Below are 15,395 nucleotides of genomic sequence, written 5' to 3'. Positions count from 1 at the left end.
TACTAGCAGTTTGTATAAAAGGGCCTGCAAAACTTGACCCTTATTGAATTTCTGTTGTTTCCATCATGTCAGCATGGAAACATCCTATATCCTACCCCTACAGAAGCCTGTAGACTTCTGAATTGCAATGAATCTTCATCCATTTCTCATTAAAAAATCAATGGTGCCTTTAATTCCAAAACAGAGGCTTAGCAGTAAAACTTTATCAGCTCAACAAGAAAAGAGTCCAGTCCTTTTGTATCACCCGTGCTGATTAAGCCTGGGTTTAGTTATTATTAAATGTTTACTAAAAGAACCTAAAGCTCATGCAGTGACCTATGCACAATAGTAATCTTCTTCAATTGTCTTCAGACAGATAATTGTATCAGCTAGGTGGGTGTCAGCCTTGATATGTGCATGGCTATACTGCATCATCTCCATGGCTTAAAGGGAATACATTGGAAACATTCCCACTAACATTTTTTTTTAAATAAAATTTTCTGCAGAACTGAAGTTGTCATCAGGAAGATGCAATTTCATGTTAATCCAATTTCAAATAAAAAAAAAAAAAAAGATGATGTCTCTCCAACACAGTTGACCATTTTGATTGTTGAAGTGTTAAGTTTTGAGCAAAATACCCTAATTTCTATTCCATGAAAAACATCACATTCATCCCACTGAGGTGAAAACAACATTACAAAGCTAAGATTTTCCATAGAATTAAAATTGCTAACTGCTTTTGACACTAGTGTTAAATGAATAGCTAAGCTTATTTAAATCACGGTAGGAAACATCTGCTAACATTCACTTTGGCTTGAATTAGTCCTGTCACGTTTTTAAAGTTTGCCACCTAATTAGACTATCTTTTAGGCCATTTATCTGTATGTGCTCTGCATCTTGTGTGTGTGCGTGTGTGTGTGTGTGTTCAAGGAGGGAGGGGAGGAAATAGCCAGGCAAAATCAAAATGAGCATATAAACTCCAATGGATGTCCTGAAGAAACCTCACAGCATATGATTGCTGAATTCAGAAAGAAAACAGAGACAGACTTTAAAATTTTTCCCACCTGCATAAATGATTAGCAAATAATATTCAAGTTATAACCACAATCAGGAAAAAAAAATATATATATTTTGTGCCTTCCTTCAACAAACTCAAAGGCTTTCTGTGGCTGACATCAGCCACTCTGCAAAGTGTAGCGGAGAATCACAAGTCAAACCTGTCTGAAGATAGACGTAGGGAAGGGGGTTAAGAAATTTGACATATCTAAATTATTGTGCTCTTAGACATACAGCTGTAGGAGTGCATGAGTCAACAATATATTTTATGACTAATAACAAGCTTACTGAAATATTGTAGTGCATTAATACATAAGTGACCTACTTTGAACTGCCCTCTCCTGCATTCAGTCTCCTGCTGAACCCCTCGCATAAATACATTTATACAAGCATACGTACAAGATCTCTCAGATTTCTCCGGACTCCAGGAATATCCACCTTATTATTTTTGACACTAATGTACTTCAGAAGTAGCCATCACTCTTTAAGCCACTCTGAGTTACGCACACTTCCCATGTTAGTACCAAACCGTCGCCGCAGAAAGCTGCAGCGGACATTCATGTGAAAGAGACATCCCCCACCAGAAATCCTTCAGACTAAAGTGGTGCAGACAGGAGGATATCCTGCCTCTCTGAGGACTTCTAGGATTTGTTCACTGGCCTCACAGTCACATGGACTCGGAAAAGGATTGCAGAGGAAGGCAACCGGATACTAAATGCAGTGGCACAAGCAAGGCCAAACTCTTGTCTAACATTGGGTTGGAACACAGTTCTGATGGAGACCCCTTAGCTGGGGAAAAGCAGCCCAGCTGCAAGAGATCTGAAGAGGAGCGGGGCCATGGAAGCACCATTCATTCTTCAGGGAATGGAAAAATGGGAGATTCTCTCTGTCAATCCAATTTAAATGCCAGAACCAAAAGATGTGTATACAAAGACTGACCAGAGATGAAAAGAATGAATAAGAAAATAATGCTTCCATTTCCTTTTGGATGCAAATAGATTATGTTCCTTCCAAATACACTCTAAAATCTCCTTTCCAAATTTTGACAGCATCTGGGACAGCTGTTGAATAAGAGCCAGCATGTGGCTGAGGCACACACAGCACTCAGATTTTGAACTTCTGCCTTTTCTTTCTTTGCTTGGATAGGTAACTTTGTCTCTCTCTAAGTGAACACTAAAATACACTCTCTGAAATTTAGATGCCATCATTATTACTTTTACATTATATTTATTGTGTTCTTGGCTCATACAGGATTAATCTGGTTATTTAAACTAAGAATTCAATAGCAATACAAAATTTAGGCCACTAAAATCTGCCTGTTTTGGACTTTTTTTTTTTTTTTTGAGCAGGAACAAATAAAGATCTGCATTTTAATCCTGCTACTTTCAATGGCAATCACACTGTGCGTGTTTGCAGCACACATACAAAAACAAATGCCGAGGATAGGGAATTCTATGTATGCTGGTCTTACCACATTGCCTTTAATTCAGAGAACTTTATTTTTTACTAACTAATATTTGCTTTTGTGTAAAACACATAAAACGTACAGCAGTCAGAAGTGAATGACAATTGTACAATTAGCAACATTTTGAGTAGCAGAAATTATTAGGGTTGCTTAGCTAGCTTGTAGAGGAGCTGCTTGAACTTCTTATTCTTTCAAAGCAAAACATGCAAACCCACATACATGCAGACATTACCACCAGAACACAACTCTTGGACAAGATTCAAATCTTGCAGTTCTCTGTATCTGCTGCTACATACACAAGTGTTTCCCTGGATCTGACATTAAGAGAAATGCCCAAGCTTGATTTGGCATTTAATTCCACTACAGGAAAGCAATAAGAAGCAGCTAAGCATGCAGTCCATACCTAAATTCCACTAAGTCAAGTACAGAGTATTTCGTTGAAACAGAAATGGAGCTAAGCATGTGTAACCTCTCATGAGGTTATAAACCTTGAGAGAGTTGAACCCCATATTCAAATGTAACCCATTCTTTATTCTGATATGTAATTAAATATATTTACTTACACAGCAGAAAACTTTCACAGCCATTTCCTCATCAAACTGGCCAAGGATTATCCGAACATCATTACCCTGCATATTGAACAAGATACATGGTAATTAAACATAGTCACAGCCTTTCCAGAAACCACTTCAGCTGGCCATTCACATCGCGTAGAGAGTTAGCACAGATTACAGTTGCAGATAGCAAAATTAATTCAGTAAGTTTCATTTTCCGTAAGTTCAAGAACTTGAAATACTGCAAGAGACAATTTTTAAAGGTTTTACTCATATAACATTTTCTCTACAGTCACTATAACACATTGTCAATCCATCCTCTCCTCCTCCCTCCCACCTCCACACATTAAAAAAAAATCATCGCACTTTAAGAATCTATGACTGAAGTCAAGAGAGATCATTTTGTTTTCATACTTAGAAACATATTAAGAAAATATTCCTAAACATTCAGGAAAAGCACATTGCATATGCAGGAAAATACTTCTTCAGGAACTGGGATAGCATTTTTCTTGTGAAAAATTGCCACTAACTTCTATAAAACACAGAACAGATATATTTAGACTATCTTAACTTAATATTACCTTCTACGTCACACAATATTACCTTCTATTTCATACAAAAGTTGAGTTCTCAGCAAAAGTTTGAGCAAACCAAAGTTTTCCTTTCTTTTACAAAACACTTGGTTAGAATTGCTAATAGCTCTTTCCCTCTCCAAGGGAAAAAGAAAAAATGATTCAGTGTGAATTTCAGTGGCAAAAAAAATGTTTCATTTTTAATTAAATCAATTTATCAAAGATTTTCAGTTTAGATAATTTCAATGATTATTTCCTGTTCAGCAGAAAATATTGTGATGGACATTACAGAAAGGCACTAGAATGCTTCTGCAATTAAGTGCATGAAATTAGCATCACTTTTAGCTTAGTTAAAGTCAGAAAGTAAATAATACACTTTGCTCACTCTGAACCTGTGCATTTTCAGTAAGCCTGCTTCTCTTTATTTTTATATTTAGCCACAGACTGATAAAGGAATGTAAATCGCATTGAAATGGATTAGATTCTTTTTAAACAAATCTAACAAGGTCATATGAAACTAAACAAACAAATTACACAAATTACAGCAATAGTATTACAGTTTTTGTAAGGATGATAAATAGATTTAGAAAATACACAGCAAAATAACCCCTTGTCCATTATTTCTATTTTCCATGTTTTAAAAATAATATTGGTCGCTCTTGGAACTCCAACTCTGAATCGCCTGACCTCTCTGAACATAAAAATGTAGATTTAATATTTGAAAAAAGAATAGCAAAGTTTGGTTTAAAAATAAATGACACAGCACTCAATTATTAAACTTAAAATTGAATAAAGTCCTTTTCATTTTATAACATGATGAGATTCAATTTTAAAAAACCCAGAAGACGTGCAGCCTTGTAATTTTAGAGCACCAGAGACCCTAGGCAGGGTGTAGAGAGGAACTCTACAGTGCATGTGCAGCCACGTTGCCCACTGGCTATGCGACGACCTTCAAACTGAAGGCGTAGTGCCTATGGTATTTGGTATCACGCCTTAAGACATCACTTCTGCCTGATTATCACATAAACCACAGTACAGTTCCCACAGTGGCTATTTTTTACTATAAAGCACTACAAGAACTATATAGTTCATCCTACTTTTTCTCCTATCCCACTTCAATAACGTTATGGTCTGCAAGAATTATATCATACTAATATCATTGTGCAATTAATTTGGTAATAGCACACAGATCTAAATATTGCACATTCAGGCACATAAATATGTGGGCCCACAAGTCCTTTTGTCTATAGGAATTCAATGAAAACAGGCACTCAAGAAACTAATCTTGAAAATGTTTTTCACACAAGGCATAGCAGAGCCCCCATTCTAATACTGGCAGTCAATCCTACTTTCAAATATACTCTGCTCTTGCTCAGGCACCCAAGCAAATGGCTCTATTTGCTGAATTGTCCAGCTGTCAGCAGATACAGTTCTGAATATCTGACCATCCCAATATCTGACTAAGGATTTCAGGGAAGCTGGATTTTCTCTCAGGCAGGAATATCCACTTCCAGCATGAGCTGATCTTCTGATGCCAGAGCAGGAAATCTGCAAAGTGTGAGAACCACCTCCGAAACAAGCTCTGGATAATCCCTGATGCTCAACTAGAAAGCTTCACAGCCCAAGTCCAAAGATCAGCTACGGCTCTAGAACTTGACAAGCCCTAATGTTCTGTCATCCTTGGGATGTATGATTGAGCCAAGATGCAATACTCAAGTGTGATTTTGCCTAAACTAATGAGTTTCCATGTTAAAACATAAATTATTGGTTTTGAAGCACTTCATACAGTAAGGAGGACATTAACATGTCTATGTTCACTAAAAGATTTGGATGGTATCCAACCACAAACTGACTGAAGAAGATCAAAAGAAATGTTCTATTACCACCTATTAAAGAATAGGTTACGAGTCCTCCATTTAAAGTATTGTGCCATTGAATAATACAGCAAAAGAAAGTTGACTTCTGATTTTTTCCAGGTCTTATAAGTTATAACCTTAACAATATTCTTTTCCATGTTTTTTTTTTTAACGTGCAATATGTTAAGAAAAACAAAGTTTATCTGACAGAAATATGAATCCTCAGTTCTCCCCCAATATTTGTCCAGGTATTAACCCTTTGAGGAGTGAGGAAAATCACAATCCACATCTGCTCGGCACTGGCCAGAAGATAATGCTAAAAGTCAGTAAATAAAGTGACTGGAGGTAGGATCTAGTAAGAGAAAAAAGGGAACATGGGAAGGAGAGAAAGACCTAATAAGGAATGTCAGTAATGAGTACTTACACTTTTTAGGAAAAGATGGAGCAAATAGCTGGGGAGGTAGCAGTAGGCTTGAGACCAATGTTGAATAATGAGCTTGGGAGGGAGAATTAGGACTTTTAAAGTAGGAAGCTTGCCCTAGTGTTAGACAATTAGTGTTGGACAACTGCAGTCTCAGAAGAAAATGGAACAGCAATCTGGACAAAGGTACTCAGAGGGAGATGAGAAATCAGAGAAGCAGAACATAGCATTAGGTAAGCAAGTAACTTCAGACTGGGATGAAGATCCAGAATGAGACAGGGGTATTGCTGAGTTAAGTGGAGAGTATGGGATCACAGGGTCAAGCTGACAGTGAATATATGGCTGAACAGCTTTGTACAGCTTCATAAAATTGTATCATGAAGAACATCATGTATAGTTCTAGTTGGTTAGTCATGTATGGGAAATCATAAAAGACTCCTCCTGTTTATAACCATGGAGATATCAATGTGGTGCTGTGAGATGCAGTGTTTGGGGTTTTATGGCTTGCAGTTAAAAAGACTGGAAAATTTAGTATGCAATTATGTAACAAAAAAAATTGGACATTGGAACATACAAAGAAGGAACTAATTCAGGAAAGTCTATACAATAGCTTTTCCTCTTCCACATGTAACATTTTTCCTCTGTGCAATGATGCACTCCTCAGTAAGCCTCTTTCTCTCCAGCTCTGCTTTTTGTGTCCCCTTCCACATTTTTCCCAAATTTGTTCCTGAAGAACTGCGTTCAACATAGGCTTGGGTCTGCTGGTTCTGTCCCGCACAAGAGACACTGAAGTTTCAAATTAATGCAACTGGACATAGCTCAAATCCCTTGCAGAGATTTTATCTGGATGGACAGTGAAGTCTGCACTGAAGTTTATCAGAGTTGGGTTCATTTCAGTGCTCGCAGGTCTGGGTATATGTCCACGTTATAGCCTCATGCAAAGAGAGACATCAGACACTTACTGGGGCATAATTTTTTCCCCCTTCAGTTACACGATTAACTGAATATCAATCAGTATGATTTCCTGGCATGGATACACTATTCGTTTACATCAACCCTCATGGGACTGACGCAAGTTAACAAAGTGTAACTCTCTTGTAGGTATCAAAGAAGTCACCTACTAGATCCCAGCAAGTGTCAAGTACTCTTTCTTTCTCATAGAGTTGTAAATTGCTTGCACGGAGCTAAAGCATATTTGACAGAAGACTTTTTAATGCCTAGAACTAGGCAGGTGATCTATGAGATGATTAAAAACATCCCAGGGGGAAAGCAACTCCCAAAACTGCATTTATATAAAAAGGCCAATGTTTAGATCATTTGCCAGATGGTAAGCTGTCATATTTACTCTTCTCAGAGATTAGAGTAGCAACAACAGCACTTAAGCTGTGCCCCTCAGTAAGCAATACGTATGTTCCCATATGGACTAAAGTTCAAAAAAGAAGATGAAGAACAACTACATTTCATTTACCCACAGTTGTGGTGGACCCTTCACAAAAACATGTTCTATAAATGAAGACTATAGCACAGTCTCAAAAATGAATGACTCTCTTGCTCACTTCTTTCTTTCTTGTAGGTGAGGATATCATCCATCCACTAAATATAAAGTGTCTTCAGTACTACTCACAGTTCAGTAGAAGACTGAAGACCCCCAGTAGACCCCTGAAGACAGTGAGGATCAAGACATCTAAGATGTTCCACTGAGGAACAGAGAACAACTTGTCTCCTCCCCTGCCATTTTTAACAGCCTTTTCAGAGTTTTTGAGTAATGCACATTATACTGGAATAGGCAGCTTTTTTTTTTTTTTTTTCCGGCGGCAGAGCTTTCCTTCTGTGATCAGATTTTAATCTGTCTCATTTCTAATGAATAACATCACAATGTTGTATTACACAGCTTTCCAGAGAATGATTGCTACAATATCTCATCTGCCAGGAAAAGTCAATGTCTTGGCAGGCTCTTTATGAAATATCTAAATTGAACAGCTCAGTTACTCTGTCATATTCTCTACCATGTATCTGACAATAAAGATGTTATCAAATCTACTCAAAGCTGTGTAACTTTGCCAATAAAGGTATCCACATGTTCTGCCCTCTAAATGCCTGGATGTCCACTTGAAGAACTTCAGATGAGCCTCTAACCTTAGCCATGGAATCAGTGGTCATGAAGGTGAACTAGAGGATGTCAGCTCCCATCATTATAACACACTGGCAAAACTTGCTGATGTCTGTGCTAGTGTGCATGTCACCCACTTAGATTGAGGTTACATTCAAATCTGTTCTTGGCCTAAAATTTTAAAATTTAATTAATTTGACTGTTAGAATGAGAGATCGTGTTCCATCAGTATCCAAAATACCTATTGTATTTGGGAAATCAGATGGAAATTGTTTCATTGACTTGGAATTCATATATTGTAGGTTTTTTCTCCTACATGCAAGATACAAGAAAGTTGGAAGCAGAAGTGTTATTGCTCATATAATTTGCCTGTGCATGCTTAGAGTTTTTAAACATTTAAGTTGATGTACAAATACATATCCTCCAGCATCGCTTTCTCTAAACACAAAAATGAGTTTTAAAGATATCCTTAAGGATAAATTTACTTTCCAACTGTGATTCAGAGAGGCTGGAGTCAATATAGTAAAAGTTAAGGTGTTGCTGGGAAAAATATAGAACAGAAATTTCTGCAAATCACAACAGATATTTCTATTTCGTCTTGCATAATCATTAATTTCATTAATTTAAACTGTTTATAAAAAGGAAATGTATTTTATGTCTATTTTAATCACAAGTACAGTAAGCAAATACCATTTTACCTACATTGGGTTTGCATCTTGAAGAAAGGAATGAACATTTTCAGAATTGGATAGCTAAGTTGTGCCTGACATATGTACCTAAAGACAAGTAACCCTATATTCCTCTTCAGAATAAGTGTCTGTCTAGATAATTGCCTATTTATTGTTGTAGTAGTTTGGTTTGAAGAAGAAATAAAGAGATAACTTTACTATATTGTTTGATAGAGTCTTCAACAAATAGCATGTTGTTGATATGCAGGAAGGCTAGAATCTTATTGATTCTTCTAACCTTCAGCCTAAATATACATGCTTATATGCATTTTTTCTTGTTATTACCATCACCCGCTGGTTTAAATAGCTCTGCCTTCAGAACTGTTAGTTTTCTGATGCCAGAGGTTAAAGACTTTGTCAAAAATGTGGACTTCACTGATAACACACACTAGAGTCTTTTTAAACTCAGATAGGAAATGCAAAATTTCCTTACACTTGGAAATTCCTTAGAGTGGGTTAGACTGCACAGACACAAATGGCATCCTATAAAGGTAATATTCACCTATTTATACATCAATTATTCAGGTTTCCATCTCTAGACTGTGGGAACAATAAAGTACACTTAGTTTACCATGCTACAGACCTTTTCCAGTTAGCTTCAGTAGTGGCCTACTCTTTTATAGGTCAATATCCTTGGTTTAATTTTAGGGTTTTTTATACCATTCAGTTTATTAGGATTTTTTAAAACCTGTTTTACACATGTTTAAGTATTTGCAGGATTGTGGCTTTGATGGTCCGTCATACGTATCCGATGTCAGCAATTATTTGATCTTCACCATTTAAAAGTGCTTGCTCTTGCTGTTCAGTCATTTTTTTCATGTTCACATGCAGGTTAAGATTCATATCCCCTATGTCTAGTTTATTGTTGGCTGCACTGCATGTTAATGTTAAAATACAGTTTTAATTTTATGTGATGCCAGGAACCTAATAAATCATTATAATCAGAGAAGGTTGTTAAATTATTCTGCTATAAAATTTATTTTTCCTTTTTTCCCCCTGTGATTCATATGAAATAATGCAGATGATCAAAACCAAAAAACTCAATCTAAAATGTGTAATGAAGCTAATGGAAAGATGCTTACTGCGTTTGCTACATGATAATTTACCTTAGAAGGGTTCACATGTATATCACTAAGACCGGTGCTTTAGGTACAAACATTAAACCAGCAACAGTTTGCTTTACTTTGTGTCCTTATCAGAAACTATAAAAATATTTACTACATGCGTGGACATTCATTGACTTAAGCAGGGCTAGGCCCTCAAAATGAGATTTGTTAACCTTACTATGCAACGAAATGTAGTAGTATATCATTCTTATGCAAATTTTGGTTTATTAGCCTTCTTCATAGGAAAAAAAAAACAAAATCAAATGCCATAACATAATAATCACTTTATCTTTATTCCTCAAACAGCAGCACATACCTTAAGCTTCTTTACACTCGTGCAAGGATCATTTGAGAAACTCTCCGTATCTGAAATCTCGATGTCTTCACCATAGAGGACACCAGTCAGATCATTCCTCACCTGTCAGAAATTGAGAAAAGGGCAAGCAAGTGAACTGAGACTCATTGAGGAGGAAGCAACTGGACTATATTTATCACTGTAATGACAAGCAATGATCTCGATGATGATATATGCACACACAGATTTTTTTTCTGTTTTGCCTAAAATCTGATCAAGACACTATTTTACCACCATCATCTACTATCAATGGGTGCACTACATAGAGAGTTTTACTATGTGTGACAAAAATTTCACAGTGGGCTCCCCCTTTGCACCATGGGGATAGACAATTCTTGTGTATTTCCAGTGCTGTTAAGACCACAGTTTTTTGTGGCCAAAGTGAAGTTTGAGATTGTATAAAGGGAAAAGACTCATCAAGGAAACTCTTATGTATTCTCAGAGCTGAGGGCTGATTTGAAACTACCGTCAGCTGGTCCTAGCATGAATCAGCAGAGCTTAGCTTACATCTGTTAGGGACTGGTAAAGCTCAATGGACTCCTCTGTGCCTTCCCCCTTAGTGTATGCATATCATAAGCAGAGAGTGGTATGGTTTGCTTAAAGATGACAAAAGCAATCATCTATCAACAGAAAAATAGATGTGATATTAAACAGGAAAATTTAGAAGTGTATAAATCATATGCAGATACTTTCCAATGACCCTGTCTACGAGGTGTTGGAATTATGCATTTTAATTTTCCCTCCTAACTCCCCTTTTCCTTGATCTCTTTTAAGACATAAACACAGTCCATTCAAAACAATCTGAAAATCTTTAATATAAAGCAACATAGTCAAATAAAGAGGAGGAACTGGTATCTGTCCTTCAAGAGTAGGAACGTCTTCATTTGAATTGAAATAATCATAAAGTTCATCTAATGAGAAGACATTTTATCCAGGCAAAAATAAGACCCAACTATTGCTAAATTTCCTGGGCTGAAAGTCTGTCTCACTCATACCTAAGTAGCATACAGTAAAAGCAAGTGGATGCACTGAGACGTGAAAGGCCACAGGTGAGACTTCTGAGTTCTGCTGGCAGCCTTGCTTTCAAGACAAACTCATCTCTTCAGTAATCCTTCAACCTTTCTTTAACATATGTTTGTGAGTATCCTCCCAATTTATGCATGTTAGTGGTTCTGCTGGGTGTATTTCATGCTTTTGTTTACCATGCAACTAATTTTTTTTTTTTTTTCAGCATGATGTTTAACTGTTCGATAGCAACACAGGTTTTGGCAAAAAAGAGGAACGTTAAGATTTTTGCAAATTTCTTCATGACAAAGAACCGTAATCTGGTTTCTGCAATGTAGTAATTCCATTAACTGATCCCCAAACAGCATTCCACCTTTTTGCTGTTCCCTTTAAGACAGTTTAGTTAAATTTCTTAATTCAGCAATGAAGTATTTCCTGAAGATCATTACTACAGTGGCTGCCTTAATTACTTCTTTAATGGTCTCTGCTTCATCTTATCCCTTTTAGCCATGCTTTAAAATTACTAAGACATATTATTACACTATAACCGTTTACAATTATTAAAACAAGTGGACATATACATAATTTTTAAATTAAAAGTTATTTTATTTTACAGAATAAACAGTCAGAATAGTCAGTCCACCAAGCTTTGAGTTATATTCTTAATCCTTTTGTGATGTCATAAGCAGCTTTTAAGCGCATTCTGTGAAAGTGTATGCACTGACAAAAAAATTATCAGTACTGACTCCTTTTTTTTTGCTAGCATACTAGTAAAAAGGAATGATTGATACTTTTGCTCCGTCAGCACGATTAACTGCTCCTTATGATACAGGTCTTTCTTGATACAAAGCAAAATGGCTTTTCTGAAACAAATCATTAGTGATAACAAAAGAAAACAGACCTCTCTTGATCATAGTTTTGCTTATGTCCAAAATCCTTCTACCTTGTATAAAAGTTCACTAAAACCATCATATGTTACTTAGAAAAAAGTAAAATTTCCCTTAGCTAACAAAACTGTACTTTCCCAAGGTATACAACTTGTTATATGCTTCTACTCCATTCTGTCCTACCTTCCTCTGTAAAACAAGAAGTAAAAAAGAGCTGATTCACCCAATATAGTGCATTCAAATTAGACCATTAACATGAGAAAAATTATAAAAAATAGACATTAAATATTATTAAAATAGACTAATACTTATAGATAGGCTTCAGTGGAGGGCACAAGGCTGACATTTGGGTAGACTTCAGACTGTCTACTGAGTTGCTGTGATTCTTTCCCAGAACTTGCTCATCAACTCTGCAATTGAGGTATTCAATTGCAATTTTATTTTTTTCTGAGCAACACTTATTTAAATTCAGCCACTGAGAAATTTCTTTGACATTCCCCTGCCCCATCTGCTATAAGTCCACTACTCTGTGGCTTTCAGAGCTCTTAGACTTTTCATGGAACTCCTGCTTCCGAAAAGACAGACCTTATTAGATTTGGTGCCAGAGAAGTTGGAAACCTTTTCTCTTCACTGCCACAATCAGATATTGGATGCTTTTCAGATGCATCTGTTGTGGAGATTTTGCCAAAAGAAAGGTGTTTCTTTCCCATCATCACAACAAGACATTAGAAGCTTTATAAGAATTTACAATGTTTCCATTGTTTTACTAGAATACTTAATTTTTTTTCCCCCTTTCCCCCCCTTTGTCAGACCACTAGTCTGACAAATATCATCTTGTGCCTGGTCTGGGAATATTTCCACTACATTTTCCAGTCTTTGTTTCCTATTTCCATACTTTTTTTGTCACCATCTTCGGGTTTTTTTATTTCTTTCCAAATATTCTAAAGATCACACAGAACTGAAACTTTGAAAATTTTTTTTGTTTTTCTTCCTACAGAAGTTCTTCACTTCTTTCAAATAAATTTAACTACAGAATCTTCCAATGTAGGTTTGAGTCAAACATCAGAATGTGCAAAGCCTCACCTCCAGTTCTAGAGTTGCCAATTCCTGCAGCAAATGTTGCAATTTTGGATTACATTTGTGAAACTCAGAATACAAAATGCTGCATGTTTTGTTCTAGCAGATGTTTGCAGTCCTGGAAAGCGTATCGCCAGCAGTATAAGCAGTTTTAGAGGTCAGTAGTAATTTTTTTTTTTCCCCACCAACTCTGAGTAAAGAAAACTGTAAAATACTATACTTCTGCTTCTTTATTGTATATAACAGGATAACTTCAACTGGAGGAAACCGCTGTAGAAAGTTGTGACAAAACTGTGTTAAGCTCTGATGAGGATCTGCAGTTCCTAAGTAAATCTTGCACTGACTTATAAAACAGAGTAGTACAATTCCATGCACTTTTAGTCCCTTGTTAACAATTTAATGAATGTTGTAGCTGTACGTCTGCTTATATAAATTTTACACACTTTAAAGGCACCAACATTTCATTTTCCCAAAACAGGGATTACCACACCTGATGGTCAATAAAACCTGGAAGGTTTCACAAATCACTGCTTAGAGACCCCAGGCCTTCACTCACAGGAAAAAAAAAAAAACAACCACAAAACAAACAAACAAAAAACCAACAACCCACCAAACAAGCACTTTTACAGCACTCAGTGTACAAAACTAGATGAAATCAGTATTTCACCATGCTACACATTTAATAGATCTATGCGTGGTCAACTTCAAAAATTACTGGGGTGCAAATTTGCTTACCCAGCAGCAAGCCCCCAGAAGTGAAAGGTTTATATCCTGTGTAAGGGACACGCATTTGGAAGAAGAATTCAGCCCTTGTGCTTGAGGCAATGGACAGGACATAAGAGAACTGTCTTTTATTCCTCATTCTGCTAAAGCTGTTCTGTGATACAGCTCATATGACCTAAATAAGATTTTAAAATTTGCTACCATGTCTAGTATCTTTTTTTTCTGTGAAATGGATGGCAGCAATACTTGCCTACCTCATAGCTGTTGTATCAAATTTAGTGATGTTTGAGAGGCAAACAACAAAGTCCCTGACCCTGCACCTGTGAAGGAAGAAATACAGGGGTTTTGAGGAGCCAAGAACTCACATTGCCAAGGAAGAAATTAATTTCTTTAATCTCCAGCAAATTGAGAGAGTAGACAGAATGACTAAATGGGCTGTAAAAATAAAATATGAGTGTAGACAACACTCTTGCAGTCTGCATCAGGAAGGATGGCTTTAGGTTTAAGGAAAGGAAGTGAGGCCAGCTGCTCCCTAAGGAAGGGGGACACGAGTGCAATAACAAAATCCCTGGACCACGGCCCTCACCAGCCAGTGCCCCAGCAAGGGGAGCTGGACAAGGTCGGGGAAAACAGCCAGTTTCAGCCATGAGGCTAGATGTCCAGGCAAATTCACAGCAATAAGGCAGGTCCAGTGTAAAGCTGGGAAGTCCATGCACAATTCTGGGACACTATCAGGTCTGGTGAGAACAGCCAGGGTCAGACACAGACCCGTGATTGCTGGGCAGGTCTGTGCCAACAAGACAAGTCGAAGGACAAGCCAGGAAATGAGTCCAAACCAACAGGGTCCATGCCAAGCATGGCTGTGATGGAGAGAGAGAGAGACCGGCACTCCCACAGCATCCCTGGGGCAGGGACTGATGGCACTGGGCTGCACTGAAACAGGGTCCTGGGTCGTGGGCAGGGAGAGCCTCAGGGGGCTCAGGGGGCAGGGTCAGGGGCAGAAAGGGCTTTTGGTGCTCTCAGGGCACCCAACACTGACTTTCGCTTGTCGGTATGTTTTTTACTTCCAGGATGATCTCTGTATGATCATTCTCTGCCTACAATCCCTACCTCACAAAGATACAAAAGCATATTAATTTTGGTTTAGGTGAACAGAGATTGCTCACTGCAGTGGGATATTAGTGCAAACACCTGCTCACTAGTAGTAAATGGCTAGCATCCATTTGACCACAATATTTCATTTTTATCAAGCCAATTTTATCCCTTTTTCCCAGGAAAATAGTGAAGAAATGCAATATTCCTGATGAACTGGCAATCTAATGATGATAGTTTGGATTCGGGGTCTCCACCAATCCACAGTTCAAACTAGGTTTCAGATTATACACATAAACAGACAGTTTGCTCATTTAATTCTAACTCTGCCAGTTACAAAATGAATTTAATAATTTTTAGATTAATCATACTACTTTGCTTTTAACAGATATTTCCGATGACCTTTTGG

The 15,395-nt window shown here is 37.2% G+C and overlaps 1 protein-coding gene across 1 annotated transcript in view; it reads right to left on the bottom strand.

The window, feature by feature from the left end:
* Nucleotides 1-15,395, bottom strand: part of GABBR2 (gamma-aminobutyric acid type B receptor subunit 2) — a 488,684-nt gene that overhangs the window by 254,960 nt on the left and 218,329 nt on the right. The window contains exons 4-5 of the mRNA XM_086740482.1: nt 10,164-10,265; nt 3,064-3,129 (exon numbers count right to left, since the gene is read on the bottom strand). Coding sequence (XP_086596608.1) covers nt 3,064-3,129; nt 10,164-10,265 — 168 coding nt within the window. The remainder of the gene's footprint in view (nt 1-3,063; nt 3,130-10,163; nt 10,266-15,395) is intronic.

Source organism: Chlamydotis macqueenii, chromosome 2, assembly GCF_036417535.1.
Source record: "Chlamydotis macqueenii isolate bChlMac1 chromosome 2, bChlMac1.mat, whole genome shotgun sequence".
Taxonomy (NCBI): Eukaryota; Metazoa; Chordata; class Aves; order Otidiformes; family Otididae; genus Chlamydotis; species Chlamydotis macqueenii.
This window is presented reverse-complemented; position numbering and strand designations above follow the sequence as displayed.